At 38.5% G+C, this 15,408-nt stretch overlaps 1 protein-coding gene across 8 annotated transcripts in view; it reads left to right on the forward strand.

Annotated features, from left to right (window-relative positions):
- Positions 1-14,204, forward strand: part of KDM6A (lysine demethylase 6A) — a 207,304-nt gene extending 193,100 nt beyond the window's left edge. For all 8 annotated transcript variants that reach the window (XM_043570230.1, XM_043570232.1, XM_043570227.1 and 5 more), the window contains 3 exons: positions 8,833-8,959; positions 11,654-11,824; positions 12,963-14,204. In XM_043570230.1, the coding sequence (XP_043426165.1) occupies positions 8,833-8,959; positions 11,654-11,824; positions 12,963-12,992 (328 nt within the window). In that variant the 3' untranslated portion in view covers positions 12,993-14,204. The remainder of the gene's footprint in view (positions 1-8,832; positions 8,960-11,653; positions 11,825-12,962) is intronic.
- Positions 14,205-15,408: the final 1,204 nt, after the last annotated feature.

The raw sequence follows: 15,408 nt of genomic DNA on the forward strand, positions 1-15,408 counted from the left end.
CAAGGCGCATGTGATCTATTTTGTCCTTCGAGGGTAGGGTCTGTGACATTATCCTGAAACCAAACACATTAGTATTTCTGCAGTAAATCTTACGGTCACTCTGATGAGCTAAGTGAAAACTATTTTATAGCCTCAGGTCAAGTTTTGAGAGCAAATGAGTTTACGTAAAATTTATGAAAAATTGGCAGTAGTATAAGAGGTTGAAAGTGTGTTTGCACCAAGGGATTTAATAGTGGGAGAATGGTGCTATCTCCTGTTGTCACCTGCTAATTCCTTGATATCATTTTGAGAATGAATTACCTGTAGTTGCTTAAACAAGTCAGCGTTATTCTTGGTGTTGTTTTTTTTTTTTCTTTGCACTTTCCAAGTTCCAGTTGGGTCCTTTAGAGTCCTCCAATTCCATAAAGTACTTTATCTGAGTAAGTCATGTAGCAATCTCTTTCAATTTCTACATCCTAGCTGTTTAACTAAAATACTCTAATCTTCATACTCTGCTTCACATTCTCCCAAATACCTCCTACGTTGTTGGCATGGTCAAAAGACTGTTCATTATCTTGATTACTTCTTTCATTTCACAATGCAGTGAACTTGACTCCTAAAGTTAACAGCCTAACTCCTTAGAAAAATGGCAGTGGAGGCTCAGTATGGAACTCTCTCTTTTGATTTCCTTCAACTGTTTAAATGAACATAAACTTCTTTCCACATACCCCATACATCATAAGCAAACTTAGTTTCTCCTTCTGGAGACCAAACTTTTAAATGTCTTTTCGGGTCTGAGCGCTACTTCTTCATTCACATCAGCTGAAGACTATGGATTTAAACTTTTGTTGCGAAAAATTTCAGGTAGACTTCACGTTGGCAACGGCTGCTAAAATCTTTTGAATGATGATCATATTTGCGTATCAGATCAGTTGGCGGCAAGATGAAACATAAAATGGAGCACAGAAGATTTAGAGGAATAAATGAGAATAGTCGCTGCAGTTCAGACAAGAGGAGAGACCAAGGTTTGAGGGTAAAATAGATGACACTTGGTGACGGACTGAGTGTGGAGGCCGGTGCTCCCGGGGCGTTGCCTTGGGCCTGGCAGCGGGACTTTCGTGCAGTTGATGAAGCTAGGGGTCAAGGAAGAAGAGAGGAACCTAGTTAGGTGTGGGTTGGGATTACCAGCTTGGTGGGCTTTAGACATGCAGAACGTCAGTTCCTCGCATGATGTTTTAGTGGGAGTCTCTGTCAGGTCACCAGATGGCTAGAGGGCTCTACTGCTTCGAGAAGGAGTTTGAGGTACACGTTTATGGCTTTCAGCCAGCTGACGGGGACTCCCTCCTAAGGGGTACAAGTTAAATTTTCTGAACCATTAGCTATTTTTAAAGTAGAACAGTGCCCACACAAAGAAATGAGAAAGACTGTAAACCTGAGGCCGCTTGCCGATCGTTTCCTTTAATTCATGGAACTGTGACGAGCTTTCCAGTGTGATATCTTGTTCTTCCGTAAAATACATCATATTTGCTTATAACGCATTGCTGCGCACCCCCGCTCCCGAACTGGTTTCTGCTTTTTCCTCCAACTTTTTATTTTGTAATTTTTAAAATCTGCCAAACAAGTTGAAAGAAGAGTACAGTGAATACCTGATCTAACCTCATCTGGAGTCATCAGATAAGTTTTTGCTACATTCACTTAGCAGTCTCTGTATACACACGCATGGCACAGAGTTTTTTGGCTGAGCCATACGAAAAAGTAATTTGCAGACGTTATGATATGACCCCAAATGCTTCCATCTGCATCTTTTAAGAATAAGGATATTCTCGTGTAACCACAGTACTGTTCAACATATTTAAGATGTGAAATTCAATAGTAATTAGCTACTAGTCTACATTCGATATTCTCCCAACTACCCAAAAATGTCTTTTTGTAGCTCTTAAATCTCCCCACCCCACCAGCCCCTATGCTGACACTAAATTCAGTATGCAGACATTGTGTCTTCGGTCTCTTTTAAATCTACAAGTCTTTTTATGTGATTTTTTTGAAGAGGACAGACTTTTGTGTTACACAGAGTTCCATGTTGTGAATTTGCTTTCTCATAATTTTATTTGGGTTGTACATTTTTGAGAACTATTGACAGCATTTACTTTTAGTAAACCCCTTTCCCACTCCAGTGTAAAACTATGTCATAGGTGGTCTCCTTGGTGGGTCTTGCATGAATGAGGTTTTACTAAATAGGTACTTTAACACCTAAAATCGAAGGTGGGGAGATTATTGCTGGTGTTTATCCATCTTCATCAGAATATACAGTTTTTACCCTTTGGTTTTAATTTTAAAACTGGTTGACTGGGAGCTAAGAGAAACGTTCTTTGAAAATTCATAATTCCCATTTTTCAGATATTTGAGATACATTGCCGTGGCCTGCATTTTCCCCCTGCATAGTGCTAAGGCTCTTTTTAACGTCACTTTCATAAGGCTCGTATATTCATTATGTTTTAGCATTGAAGTATTCCTTTTAACAGGACCTTTGAAAAGGAATCAAATGATAGCGTAGCAAGTGAGCTCTGGAGCCGGTACTGATGAGATTTCCCTGTAGATGAACAGGCTTTCAGAGTAGTAGATTCTCTCAGATGCAATTGAATGGTTTAATCTCAGTAGAGAAGGCCAATTCCAACAAATACAGCTTAAATTGCTGCAATCATGTTAGGCTGTTAGCAGGTTAATGTAATGATAGCATGTTTCTGACACATTGGAAACTCTGGTTTCGCCACCTCCTACTAGTTAGTTCCCCTGAAACCGCTGTGATGATAAGTAGTTTAGTACATTTTCAGATGTCAAAAACAGAATGCCAGATACCCCGTATTCCTCTGAAAAGTTCAATATTAGGAAGTCTTAGATTTGGGAGGAGCATATCAGGCAGTGTGCAAAGGAGTAGAAGGCTAATTTTCCCAACATACAGTCTCTTGTCAACCTCCCCGTAATCTGCTAGGTGATTATACCTTCTAAAAATGCGAATAACTTATAAGCCAATACTTGAAAATAAATTTTCTAAAATTTCAATAGTACCAAGTCCATTAAAAACCACCCCCACAAACTTAAGTTCTTGCCATATCATTCTGTCATTCTTTTGACCACTTACAAAGCACTGTTTTTATATTTCTGTTTTCAAACGTACCATTTTATATGCACAATATTAATGCTTTATGTGCTTTCTCTGAGCCTTTTGTGTATATGTGATCATTATATGTTCGTTATTTGCCTTTCCTGTGTAATTTTCCAAAGTCTTAGATTCTGTGCTATTTAATACCTCAGGGAAATATTCCAGGCAGGGCAGCTCTGTGTAGTTGTTTGGAGTCCAACCTGCCTTCAAATCTCAGCTTCTCCATTTATTGGCGGTGGGGGGAATGGGCAAATTACCAAACCCTACTGGTCTTTGTTTCCTTTTCTGAACAATGGGAATAAGAATTTTGTCTTTCTAATATAACGTCCACAAGTATTATGTGGGTCTTAGCACAGAGTAAGCGCCCAGCAAATGGTAGCTGTAGTTACAGTTATTAATATCAGTGATAGAAACCCCCATCACCTTCCGGTTTTCAGGTAATATTCATGGACCCAGTGCAGTGGTTCTCAAATGTGGGTAGTTTTGCCTCCCCCCTGCCCCCTTCCTCAGGGAACATGAGGGCAATGTCCTGATTCGAATGGGACGGGTACTACGGGTATTTTGTGGGTAGAAGCTAGGGATACTGCTAAACATCCTACAGTGCACAGGACAGCCCCTCACAGCAAAGAATTATCCAGCCCAAAATGACAGTAATGCCCAGATTGAGAAATTCTGACCTAATGGGATCTCGACCAAATACTTGTATATAATCTGTTTTGTGTTCTTTTTGGTATAATTATTGCACTTTCGGTTGGCATTCATTGCACCGTTTTTTCAAATTAAATAACTTCGGTTTATTCATGATACAATCATTTCAACACGGTTTAAGAATTTGACGTGTCAAATTTAAATATCACTAACTGCCAGGCACTAATGTAAGCACTTTATCTAACATATGTAATTGTCACAATAGCACTGTAAGTTAGGTGTCATCTTTTTGCAGGAAGGAAACTGAGGCATGGAGGATAAGAAGTATGTGTGGAGCTGGGATTTGAACCCAGGCAGTCTAGCTCTAGAATGTTCTTTTATCTGCTCTGCAGTTTTCTGTCTATGGTCTTATGGTAAACATGTAATTTGTGAAGTTGGTATCATACCAAGGCCTGTTGAAAAATAATGCTACAAGTTTTAGACATTGTTTCCCATCTCACCGCTTAAGAAGTAAGAGGTTTGCACTGGTTCTTACTTGCCTGATCATAAAAATCATCTGAGAGTCTTACTAACTAGGTCTCTAGTCTCTGTTCTTAACAAGTAAATTCAGAGCTGTATGGGAAGAACCCTGGGAATCTCTTTCACAGTGGCCTAGATGAATCCTCTGATCAGGCAAGTCCCTAACATCCTAGACTAGATGAGATCGCTTAAAACTAACAGTATTTTTGTTTCCCCCTTTCGTTTGCACATATTATGGATTATTACCCTATCTACGTGATAGAAACTTCATCACAAGCACAGAGGTTTTGAGTACACGTTACAGCAAACTGTTCAGTATTAGCTCCCTTTTCCCTTTGATTCCCATTTTTAAATGGATAAATGAGGTGTAGTCCAACTCTTTGGTAATCGCCAGTTGGCCTGATAATTGGATAAGAGGGGCTAGCCATGAAGACCAGTCCATTGTGCCTGTAGATCCTGGTGTCCTTGTCCTGGGGCTGGGTCTTCTAAAGCACCCATTGTGTAAAGCATTACGGTTGCTTTGTGAGAACACTGAATAAACAAAATCCAAAAACTCTAAAACTCTGCATCCTCATGGTTAACATTTGCTTTCATGCTTGATTTTCCATTCAAGAGTTTAAAATTCTTAAGATACCCATTTTATCATTGACTGAGACCTTGATTTTCCGCCATGTGGTTGGTTCAAATGAAACTGTTCGATGTCTTCCTGACATTCAGACACTCACTGTTGTCCTAGAGGAATGTTCCCCTGGAGTGACAGGTGGCAGGTATGTTTCAAAGGCTCACATGTTGGCTCAGTTTGCCTGCGTGGCTCTTTTCAGGAAGATTGGTCAAGGCGAGGCACCTCTTGGTGTACTTTAATTTTGTGCACCACCTACTTCTTAGTGGCTAAGATTGTTACCGTAAAGATTTAGAAAGTGTCACGCCAAGTTAACCCATCCATGTTTCATCTGATATTTGGGAACTTACCTTGGAAACTTGGTCAGGTTGCCCCCAGAATGTCTGAGTAGTTCCCAGTGTCGTCTTAACTTCAACGTTACGTAACGTCACTATGGCTTTGTTCCTTTATTTTCCTGTCCCCAGAAATCCCATCCCAAGATTAAAATCTTGTAAGAACAGTTATTTGTTCCCTAAATAATCCCCATGCTAGCTTTGTTCATGGCATTCCCTCTGCCTAGAAGATCCTTTCCTCCCACCTCTCCTTGCTCACATTTAAATTGACAACTTCTTTATGGAAACTGCTGTGATTTCCCATCCCCCCTAACTGAAGATGAGCTTCTCCTTCCTTCTAGCCTTCGTGGCATACTTTTGTCTATTTATCTTTTGCCCAGTGTGTTGATTATGATTATATTGTACGTTACCGTTTGTCCTTACATTTGTCTTGAGTTTTCTTATTCTGGTATTTCAAGTATATTTGTATTTCTAGGCCCTTTGTAACATGGTTCTCTAAAAGTTCATCCCTCTTGTGGGTCTGTCTTTGTAGATGGCTTTTTGGGGTGGATTAGATTCTACTGTGTAACCTCAAATACAACAAGCCCTCACTCAGCCTCTTCCTTGTGGTTTTCTTCCAGGCTAGAGCTGTCTTTAATATCCCCTGCCTTTTTGTGTAGTCTTTCATCCAGACAGCTAAAAACAGGGCTTGGGTCCTGACACCAGACTGATCTTAAAAGTCAAAGAATTCCCTGCTTCTCTAGCTCCTGAAATCATTTCTGACCCTGTTCCTAAAATGCATCTGTTAAAAACAGCATCTTCTGTCTTCTACATTTTTACACTTTTTGCTAGTGATGTATTTCGCTTTTAACAAGTTGCATTCTTCATTGCTGTAAGATAAATTTATTAAAACTCATCAAAAGGGAAGTGAAGAGGAAACGACAGCAGTGATTTTGTTTGATTCTTACTTTTTAGCTCTTTGATACACTCAAATGTTGTCTTCATATGAAATCAGAGTCTGTGATTAACCAAAGCAGAACAGGTGACTGTTAAGTCTTGAATATTAGATCTTTCTAGGAATCCTTTCCCCAAATGTTTTTATTTTCTATGGATTTTTCCCTACCCTTCAGTTGAATCACATCCTTTCTCTAGGACCTGCTCATTGCTGTGGACTCCAGAAGAGCCTCTGTTTCTCTCAGTTCTCCTTCTGTTTCAACTGCTACCTTTTGAAAATGGGAAGAAACAAAAACTTTGAAGGAAAAGACCTAAGGACAAGGGGGGGAAGCCACAATTTGGTGATTCGTTGTCAGATCGCATTAGTTGAATTGACGGTTTTCTAGTCTCCCAAAATAAAAATTCTGGAGCTGTGATTCCAGAAGCAGAATACTCATGGCTTAGTATTTACTCCTAATAACCCTAGCTCTAACCCTTCATTGTTTGCAGGAAAAAATACATACTAATCGCCTTTTTCTGGGTGAAACTACCCGATGAGCCATAAATTATAAACTGTAGTCTACCAAAGTGGTCTGTAGCATTGGAGGTTAAAGTTCATTCGCTGAGTAGAGTGGAGTAGTACTCCACAGAAGCCAGGCTGTGTGTTTGAAAAACAAAAACTTAAATTTGCTGAGCTTTTAAGAATCTCATCTTCAAAAGAGAAGAGGGGGGGAGCAGGCAGGTAGAAAGACAGGAAGAGAGACCAGCAAGAAGAAAGTACAGCGTGAGATAGCAGAGGCTGGAGGTTTTGTTTTTACAAACCATTTCAAAATAAGCTTTATGACATCACACAAATTTTGCTTCTCTGAACCCTAGTTTGCTCATTCGTAAGATGGAGATGTGCCTCTTGCACAGGGTTACGTGGCATAACATGTCTCAAGTCCCTAATACCATGCTTCCTGTTTCTTACGTTTTACTATTTATGTCCTTTATTGTATTATTACTTTTGTTTGTTCTCTCACACAAGAGCGTAGCGGAGTCTGCAAATCTTCTAAAGGTGTCGGCAAAGTTTTAGGCGTTACTTTTCTGTGAAAGAGACCTTATTTTGAGGCCCTGCTTGGAAAACTTGTTCAGGAAGCTCAGTGGCATCAGGGGCGAATTGTATGTGACACGGAGAGGTTAAAAAGGGAGGAGCAGGTACTGTTCAAGAGCTGGTGGCACAGTCTAGAATTACATGCCCTCTCTTTTTGCCCTGATCTGACTTTTTACTTGCTACCTCCCCTGACACCTCTTTGCCGCCCCTTCCACACACAGCTGCCCTACCTTTGACCTGCAACCAGAATCTAAAGCGTTACTTGGTTTCTACGTAAGTTAAACACAACAATTGCCGGAGCCAAACTAAGAGTGAAATTCTTTGAATGTGAAACTGAAAGGATCTGCCTTACAACTGTAAAGCTGCTGTTGTTGTATATTTGTTAAATAAATTAACACATATTTTTAGTCATCTTTTTTACCTTGGTTTGAATTTACATGGGTTCTGATGAGTAACAATGCTATGACCTTGTAACTTAGGAAATAGAAAGGAAATGTAAATTAAGAGAAATTAAATATGCTATTATGATACTTTAAATTTCACTTAAGTAATCATGTTTATTGAGCACCTACTATATGCCAGGCACTGTCCTAGGCAGTGAATAAAATAGGCAGGAACTTTGCTTTCAAACAGTACTCAGTTGCTAAACCCATTTCCTTTTCTTTAGGGCATTTTCATTATCTCTGAATTTGAGAGCTGAAAAGTACCTTAGAGATCTTCTAGTCCAGCCTCTTTCAAATGGAGAACCTGAGCCAGTAATTCACAGGAGAGTTAAGAGAATTTAGCAGACAATTCCAAGTAATGACAGCAAACTGTAGGGAAACCAGCACAAATTGAGGATTCACTGTATCGTTAGTATCATGAGTGTAGAAAAGTTATAAATTACTACAAGAAGAGTTCACTCATGGTAGTGTAAATGAAAGATTCCACTATATTATCCTCAAGTTAAAATCAAGTAATGTCTTTTTTTCTTCTTTAGCACTGTAGAGAAACCAATTTTGTATCGTGTAGTGCCTAAATCTATAAATGGTTTTCTGTGTATAGACTCAGAAGTTTCAGAAGCAGTTACGCAGACGATGCTGTTTACGAGTGTCCAGGTAGTAGTGATAGAAATAATGTGTCTTCCTGCCTTAATAGAATCATAGCAGTTCATATCTGGAATTTATACCCCTTAGGTCAAGGGTGAGGACATTGACTCCCAAAGAGGTTAATTGACTTGCCCAAATAAGAGCCAAAACTAGCAACTTCTATTTAAGCAAGGAGTCAGGGTTGTTTTTGTTTTTTGTTTTGTTTTGTTTTTGTTTTTGTTTTTTATATTAAGGTCACTATATTTTGATATTCAGATATCCATTTTCATCTTTAAATGATCTAATATTGTCATCAGACTTGCTGAGCGTTGGCCGTATTTTTTTTTTTAATTAAGACACTGTCTGAGAAATTGACAAAAGATAAAGTCACAGATATTACAACCTGGTCTCTTGGCATTTCTATATTTCTGGTAGTTCATCTCTTATGCTAAAAACATCCAGTCTTCTGTTGCTGGTCATAAATAATTTTTCCCCCATAATAGGTATTGTCTTCTGAGAACTCTGAAGCAATGTCAGACATTGAGGGAAGCTCTCATTGCTGCAGGAAAAGAGATTATATGGCATGGGCGGACAAAAGAAGAGCCTGCGCATTACTGTAGCATTTGTGAGGTAAGTAACCGTTGTTATCCACAGTTGTTTTGTAAAGCCTCTTACTTCTCTACTTTCGGTTTCTCTCCAGTGACTTTTCTTTAAAATGTACGTATACCCATATGTCCTGCAGCTTACTGAATTTGACATTGTGTTCAATCTTGTTATTTTATAAAGCCTCTTACCTCCCTACTTTTTTGGATTCTCTTTAGTTACTTTTATTTGAAATGTGTTTATGCTCTTCTGTCCTGCAGCTTCCTGCAATTGACATTGTGTTCAGGCTTGTTATTTTCTTGTTACTTAGCTATTTTATTAAAATTGAATCTCAGGACATACTGTTTCAGTAACAATGAATTAATTCTAAAAGTAATCTACAGTGTCCTCTGTCTGAGGGATATTTTAACAAATGATGATCATCAAGAAGTTTAGTCTTGAGATTTTAAACTGGGAATAATCCAGATGTATGCAGAAGACAGGAAAGTGGATGTAGCTTGGTACAGCTCCGGGCAGATCACTGTTTGCTCTAGGGTAATTCATAAGACATTGGTCAATCTCCTGTGGCCAAGGCTGGCAAGAGAAGCAGAAACCGATATTAATGTGATACCTGTTCCGAAGGAGCTTACATTCTACTCGGAGAAGACCAATTATAAACAACTGATTGTACATGAGCCTGTGGTGAATGTGAGGTTGGTCTTACTGACTTACGATAACACTGAGGGGGAGGGTGACCTAATTTTCCCTCCTGGTATCGGTGTAAGAGTTCACAAAAGTATTAAAGTTTGAGTCCATCCTTCAAGGATGAGTGAGTGTGACTTCGGTGGGCTAAAAAATGGTGAGAAGTAGAGGTAGAGTGAATGTTATTATGAGGCACGACTTGGGAAATGGAATGGCTTATTCAGAAAAGGGTTAAGTTGTCCAGTGTGGCTGGCACACAGGCAATGCAAATTCTACTTACAAGTCTAGGTGGTAGGAAGCTTTGCTGAGCATCAGCAACGGTGGGTATGTGTTTCAAAGAGAAATGTGATTGGAGAGAATGGAGATAGGAAGCTATGTTACAGGGGTCTTAATTAAGAGTTGTTATCCTAAGGCCTTCCCTAGATTGTAGTGCGCATATTAAAGAAGGAGAGGAATTCAAAAATATTTAGAGAGTAAAATCCACAAGACAACTCATCAAATGGCAGAAGTGAGGGACAGGTTGAAGAATGCTCACAAATTTTCTAGTTCGGATCATGAGGTTCACGTTGTTGTTCATTGATAGTAATGGTAAAATGGTGGGTGAATACTGAGATTTTAGTGAACACACTGTTCAAAGAAGACATGAGGTCATGAGAGTATTCTCATTGAATAAATTCATTGAATTTGATTGTATAAATTCAAGGATTTGCCAAAGCCAAGGATATTAGTGATCCATTTCAGACCTTGAAATTCTGTATTCTGACACTGACGTTTATTTGAAATGGTTGAATCCATCAGCTATTCTGATGTTGTATAACTGGCCAAAGTTAAATCTTTGGGAGATCATGGGCACCCGGGTGGCTCAGTTAAGCATCCGGCTCTTGATTTCGGCTCAGGTCCTGATCTCAGAGTCATGAGTTCGAGCCCCACATCAGGCTGTGCACTGGGCGTGGAGCCTGCTTAAGAGTCTCAATCTTCCCCTCCCTCTACTTCTCTCCCACTCGCTCGCTCATGCTCTCTCTCAAAAGTCTTTGGGAGATCAGATAGGTGTGTTATGCCTCAAAAAAAAAAAAAGTGTATAAGCTTTTCAGAATTTGAGAATGACTCCTATCCCTAACTGTTCTTTCTTATCCCCCCTGAACCTTAGCAATTCATCAGTCTTTCTGTAAAAGGTAGAGGTTATTATTTCTAAAATCATCCGGTACTCATGAGCACACTTTTTGCTTGTATTCCTGTTCCCTCACATGAGGCTTATAACTGAATGCTCACCATCACTGACCTCTTCAGTTTCCTCATCTGTAAAATCAGACTATATTTATTCACCACGTAGGGTTTGAGGTTTGTGTGAGCACTGTGGTATGTTCTGGGAGTACAAAAGTGAGTAAAGCATAGTCTTCATCTGAGGAGCTCAGTCTGTGGGAGAAGACAGTACTCCGTGATGAGTACCGACAAGTAAATGGAAAATAACAATCACTTTCTTCTGGTTGTATGCCAGTGTTTTGGATTCAAAACAAAAATAGGCTGACCTTGATCAGCCTTTGAACTAGGCTTTTGCCAGTGGTTGTAATGAGTGTGTCATTCTCTGAGATCGTCCCCCTACATGTGCCGTGCCACCCATGTCTTTGGGTTTGGTACAGAATATACCTGGCTCTCTTAAAGATTCTCAGACATGACCATGTTTGTCTTAGTACCTATTCTTTTTTTTATTTAATGTTTATTTACTTTTGAGAGAGAAAGAGAGTGCGAGCAGGGGAAGGGCAGAGAGAGAGAGAGACAGAGAATCCAAAGCAGGCTCAGGCTCTGAGCTGTCAGCACAGAGCCCAATGCGGGGCTCCAACCCACGGACCGCGAGATCATGACCTGAGCCGAAGTTGGGTGCTTAACCGACTGAGCCACCCAGGCGCCCCTTAGTACCTACTCTTAACCAGAGATCACTGTCCACAATTCCACGTAAAGCAGAATTCTGTGGTTATACCAAAACAGTACAATGAATAAATACCATGATCTCCACTGAATGCTTTTTCTCTTGCATAAAAATAGGTGGAGGTTTTTGATCTGCTCTTCGTCACTAATGAGAGCAATTCTCGAAAGACCTACATAGTGCATTGCCAAGATTGTGCACGAAAAACCAGCGGAAACCTGGAAAATTTTGTGGTGCTAGAACAGTATAAAATGGAGGACCTGATGCAAGTCTATGACCAATTTACATTAGTAAGTGAAATGAACATGTGAGTACATACTTAGCTGGATAGGGAAGCGGCAGTGTTTGTTCTGCCACCTGAAAAGTAGGAGGTAATGGAATATTTAAATTTTCCTTTCGCTTGTTGGATACTGCATGAGGAAACAGTCCTATCATTCCTTCCAAGTATTTATTCCTATGAACTTGGCATATTTCATTTTCACTTTTCTTCCTGGGTGAGTCCAAGGCTGAATAATGTCACAATAATGACATTTAAAAATCTTTCTGTGCTTTTAGAACACTGTCATAGCCTTTGTGTCATTCGATTTCAGTTGATAAAATGTGTACATAGGTTATTAGTGTCCACAAAATGAATCCGTAAGTGTGGTCTTAAATAGACTTCGGCTTTTACAGCTAATTATATTTATTTAAAGTTTTGTCGTTACCAGAACTATTAACCTCCCGGGAATATTTGATGGAGCTTAACTTCCTGGTACGTTACATAACCTTATGAAATTCAAGTATACTTACAAGTTTTACACGGTTTTTAATGTTAACCAGCAGATGCTTAGGGGGAAGCTTTTTACTCTAGCGTATCAATAGTTTCATGAATAGAAACGCAGATATAATTTACGAATTGTTGACTTCCTCCAGTACTTTTCTCTTACATATGTGATCAGAAACTGAATTACTGAAATGTAGCTCCCGTTTTCACTTACATGGTCTTCAAGATCGCTTGAAGAAGAAGACAATGCTCTGGAATTATGTTCAGCAAAATATATGATCTCGTTGAGATAGGTTCTGAAGCGAGCCACTGATGAAATTATAATCCGTGAAATCATTTTCCACAAGCCTTTTTTGTTTTGTTTGTTTGGAAGCAGTCTAAAATACGGGCATCCTAATAACTTATCCTAAGAGGTTTTGACTGATTGGCGAAGTACAGAAAAAGGTGGGTGCGCTGAGTAGAGCAGTGGTCTCAGACCCTTAGGAACATTGCCCAGGTGGGAGAAAGGTAAGGGAAGTTATTCCTTGACATTGTGTAGCAGGCCCTTGAACTTTCTTCAGAACCCTTACTTCGCCTACCTTCAGAGGCCGACTGTGCCTGTAGCCTTGAGCTAGGGAACACCGTTAACAGTGCGAATACCAAAGTAACGTCCCTTTTATTTGCAGGCTCCTCCATTACCATCCTCCTCATCTTGATAGTGTTCCATGGACGTTAAATGAGACCTTTTCTGCTATTCAGGAAGTAACTCAGTTCTGCACCACTGGTTTTTGTAGCTATCTCGTAAGGCTGCTGGCTGAAAACTGTGTCTATGCAACCTTCCCAGTGCGGAGTGTCACCCAACTGGACAGGGGAGAGCACTGCTCCTACTCCGGGACTCTCCTGAAGCTGATCAGCTGTACTTCAGAGAAAAAAGAATAATAAATTCCATGTTTTGTATATATCTGACAAAACTGGCAAAATCATACAGACTACTGACTTGAAAACGACCTCTTTTATATTTCTCTATTTCTGGGCTGACGAATTGGTTTTCATCTATCTTTTCCCCTTCAGAATTTTCCTTGGAAAAAAAAAAAAAAACAACTAGCCTAGCTGGTCATTTCTTTGTAAGGTAGTTAGCAATTTTAAGTCTTTCTTTGGTCAACTTTTTTTTAATGTGAAAAGTTAGGTAAGGAACTTTTTTACTGCTTTTATGTTTTTTCTGTCTTGTTTTGAAACCATGACGGTTATTACACTTTTGGTTCCTAAATAAAAATGTTTAAAAAATTAACAGCCAAGTCACAAAGATAATGGATTGCACATAGACTAAGGAATAAACTTCAGATTTGTGATTTTTGTTTCTAATCTTGATGTAAATTTACACTATTTATAAATACATATTTATTGCTTGAAAATATTTGTGAATGGAATGCTGTTATTTTTTCCAGATTTACCTGCCATTGAAATTTTAAGGAGTTCTGTAATTTCAAACACTACTCCTATTACATTTTCTATGTGTAAATAAAACTGCTTAGCATTGTACAGAAACTTTTATTAAAATTGTTTAATGTTTAAAGAGTTTTCTATTGTTTGAGTTTTAAAAAGACTTTATGTACAGTGCCCAGTTTTTGTTCATTTTTCAAATCTGATTATATATATTTTATATATACTTCTGTATGTATATATAATATATATAGAAATCTGGATATATATGTATAAAGATTTAGAACTTAAATTTTTCTCGTTTTAAGTTTCACATCTATGGTAGATTTTTGAGGTGTCTACTGTAAAGTATTGCTTACAAAAGTATGATTATTTTTAAAGAAATATATATGGTATGTATCTTCAAGACCCAAAATGTCAGACTGGTTTATTGTGAAGTTGCAAATTACTGCAATGACAGACCAATAAACACTTGTGGCCAAAACATAGTATAATAGTAGAAAACAAATAGTGATTGAACTTCAGATTTTAAAGGGAATGTGACGTGGGCTTGATAAATCTTGTACATCACTAAGCAGAGTTTTATATGGAAAAAAGGTTCAGATAAGGGCTCTATTTTAGAATGCAAATAAATTGAAAGAGACTTATTTTTTAATGTTAGGCAGTTTTAAATTTCATGCTTTCCTGCTTGCATGACGTGATTGGGGTGGTGGGGGGAGAGTCTACAAATCCACATCACTGGTAAAAATATAGCCAGCTATATTACCATCAACAGGTCCCTTCTAATGGACAACAATAGGATTTTGTTTTGTAACAATGGCACCTTGCATTTGGCACATACTCTCTTTTTATCAGATTTTTCCGGGAAGCTTTGGTGAAGAAGCATAGAGAATGCTATAAATGAAGTTCTATTTATGACTAAAGAGAATTTATAATCCTATCTGGGGAAATGCCGTGCTGATTGCATTAATCAAGTATTCTTGTTCAGATAGTTTTGGAGTACGTTGTCCTCCTGGAAACAGTTCGAAGGCTTGAAAGCATGGAGATATTTTATTTAATTAGTTAATTTAGTAAATATTGAATATCTACTAGCAGCAATCATCTCTTATTTATAATTTCAGAAGGAAATAATTACAAATCTATTTTAGTTAAGGAGCAAGAGTGCTTGTCTAAGTGCTGCTTAGGATGTGTAACCACTAATATTTTTGAAGTAACTCAAGGCAGACATTTCTGTAAATAAAAGTTGCAAGCCACTACCCAGAAGCAAAGGTTCTAAGAATGCTAAAGCTATGCCCTAAATGCTACTTAAACAGTTCTAGTTTATCTTGCTGACACGGTGTCTTATTTTCTCTGGTTTTATCAAGATACTTTATTGCCGAGATGAATATACGTTGTCTGACATTTAGGAATACTTTAGTGCTGTTTCATCGATACACACGTGGAAGTTCTATGTCAAAAATAACACTTGCCCAGCTTAGTCCTTAGTCTTTCAATGGGTAAGAGCATAGGAGAGAGAAATCAAATGTATCGTTACTCTGAAGTATAAACTACATAGACAAAGTCTTGTGTAAACTGCTTTCTTTTCATCAATTGAATATCCCTTATTATAATTTATATTTTTCATATTTCAGAAGAAATAGAGGAATTTTTTTTCTTGTTACTGCTCTGTGTATAGGTAAATCCCGTTAAAAG

Source organism: Prionailurus bengalensis, chromosome X (genome assembly GCF_016509475.1).
Source record: "Prionailurus bengalensis isolate Pbe53 chromosome X, Fcat_Pben_1.1_paternal_pri, whole genome shotgun sequence".
NCBI lineage: Eukaryota > Metazoa > Chordata > Mammalia > Carnivora > Felidae > Prionailurus > Prionailurus bengalensis.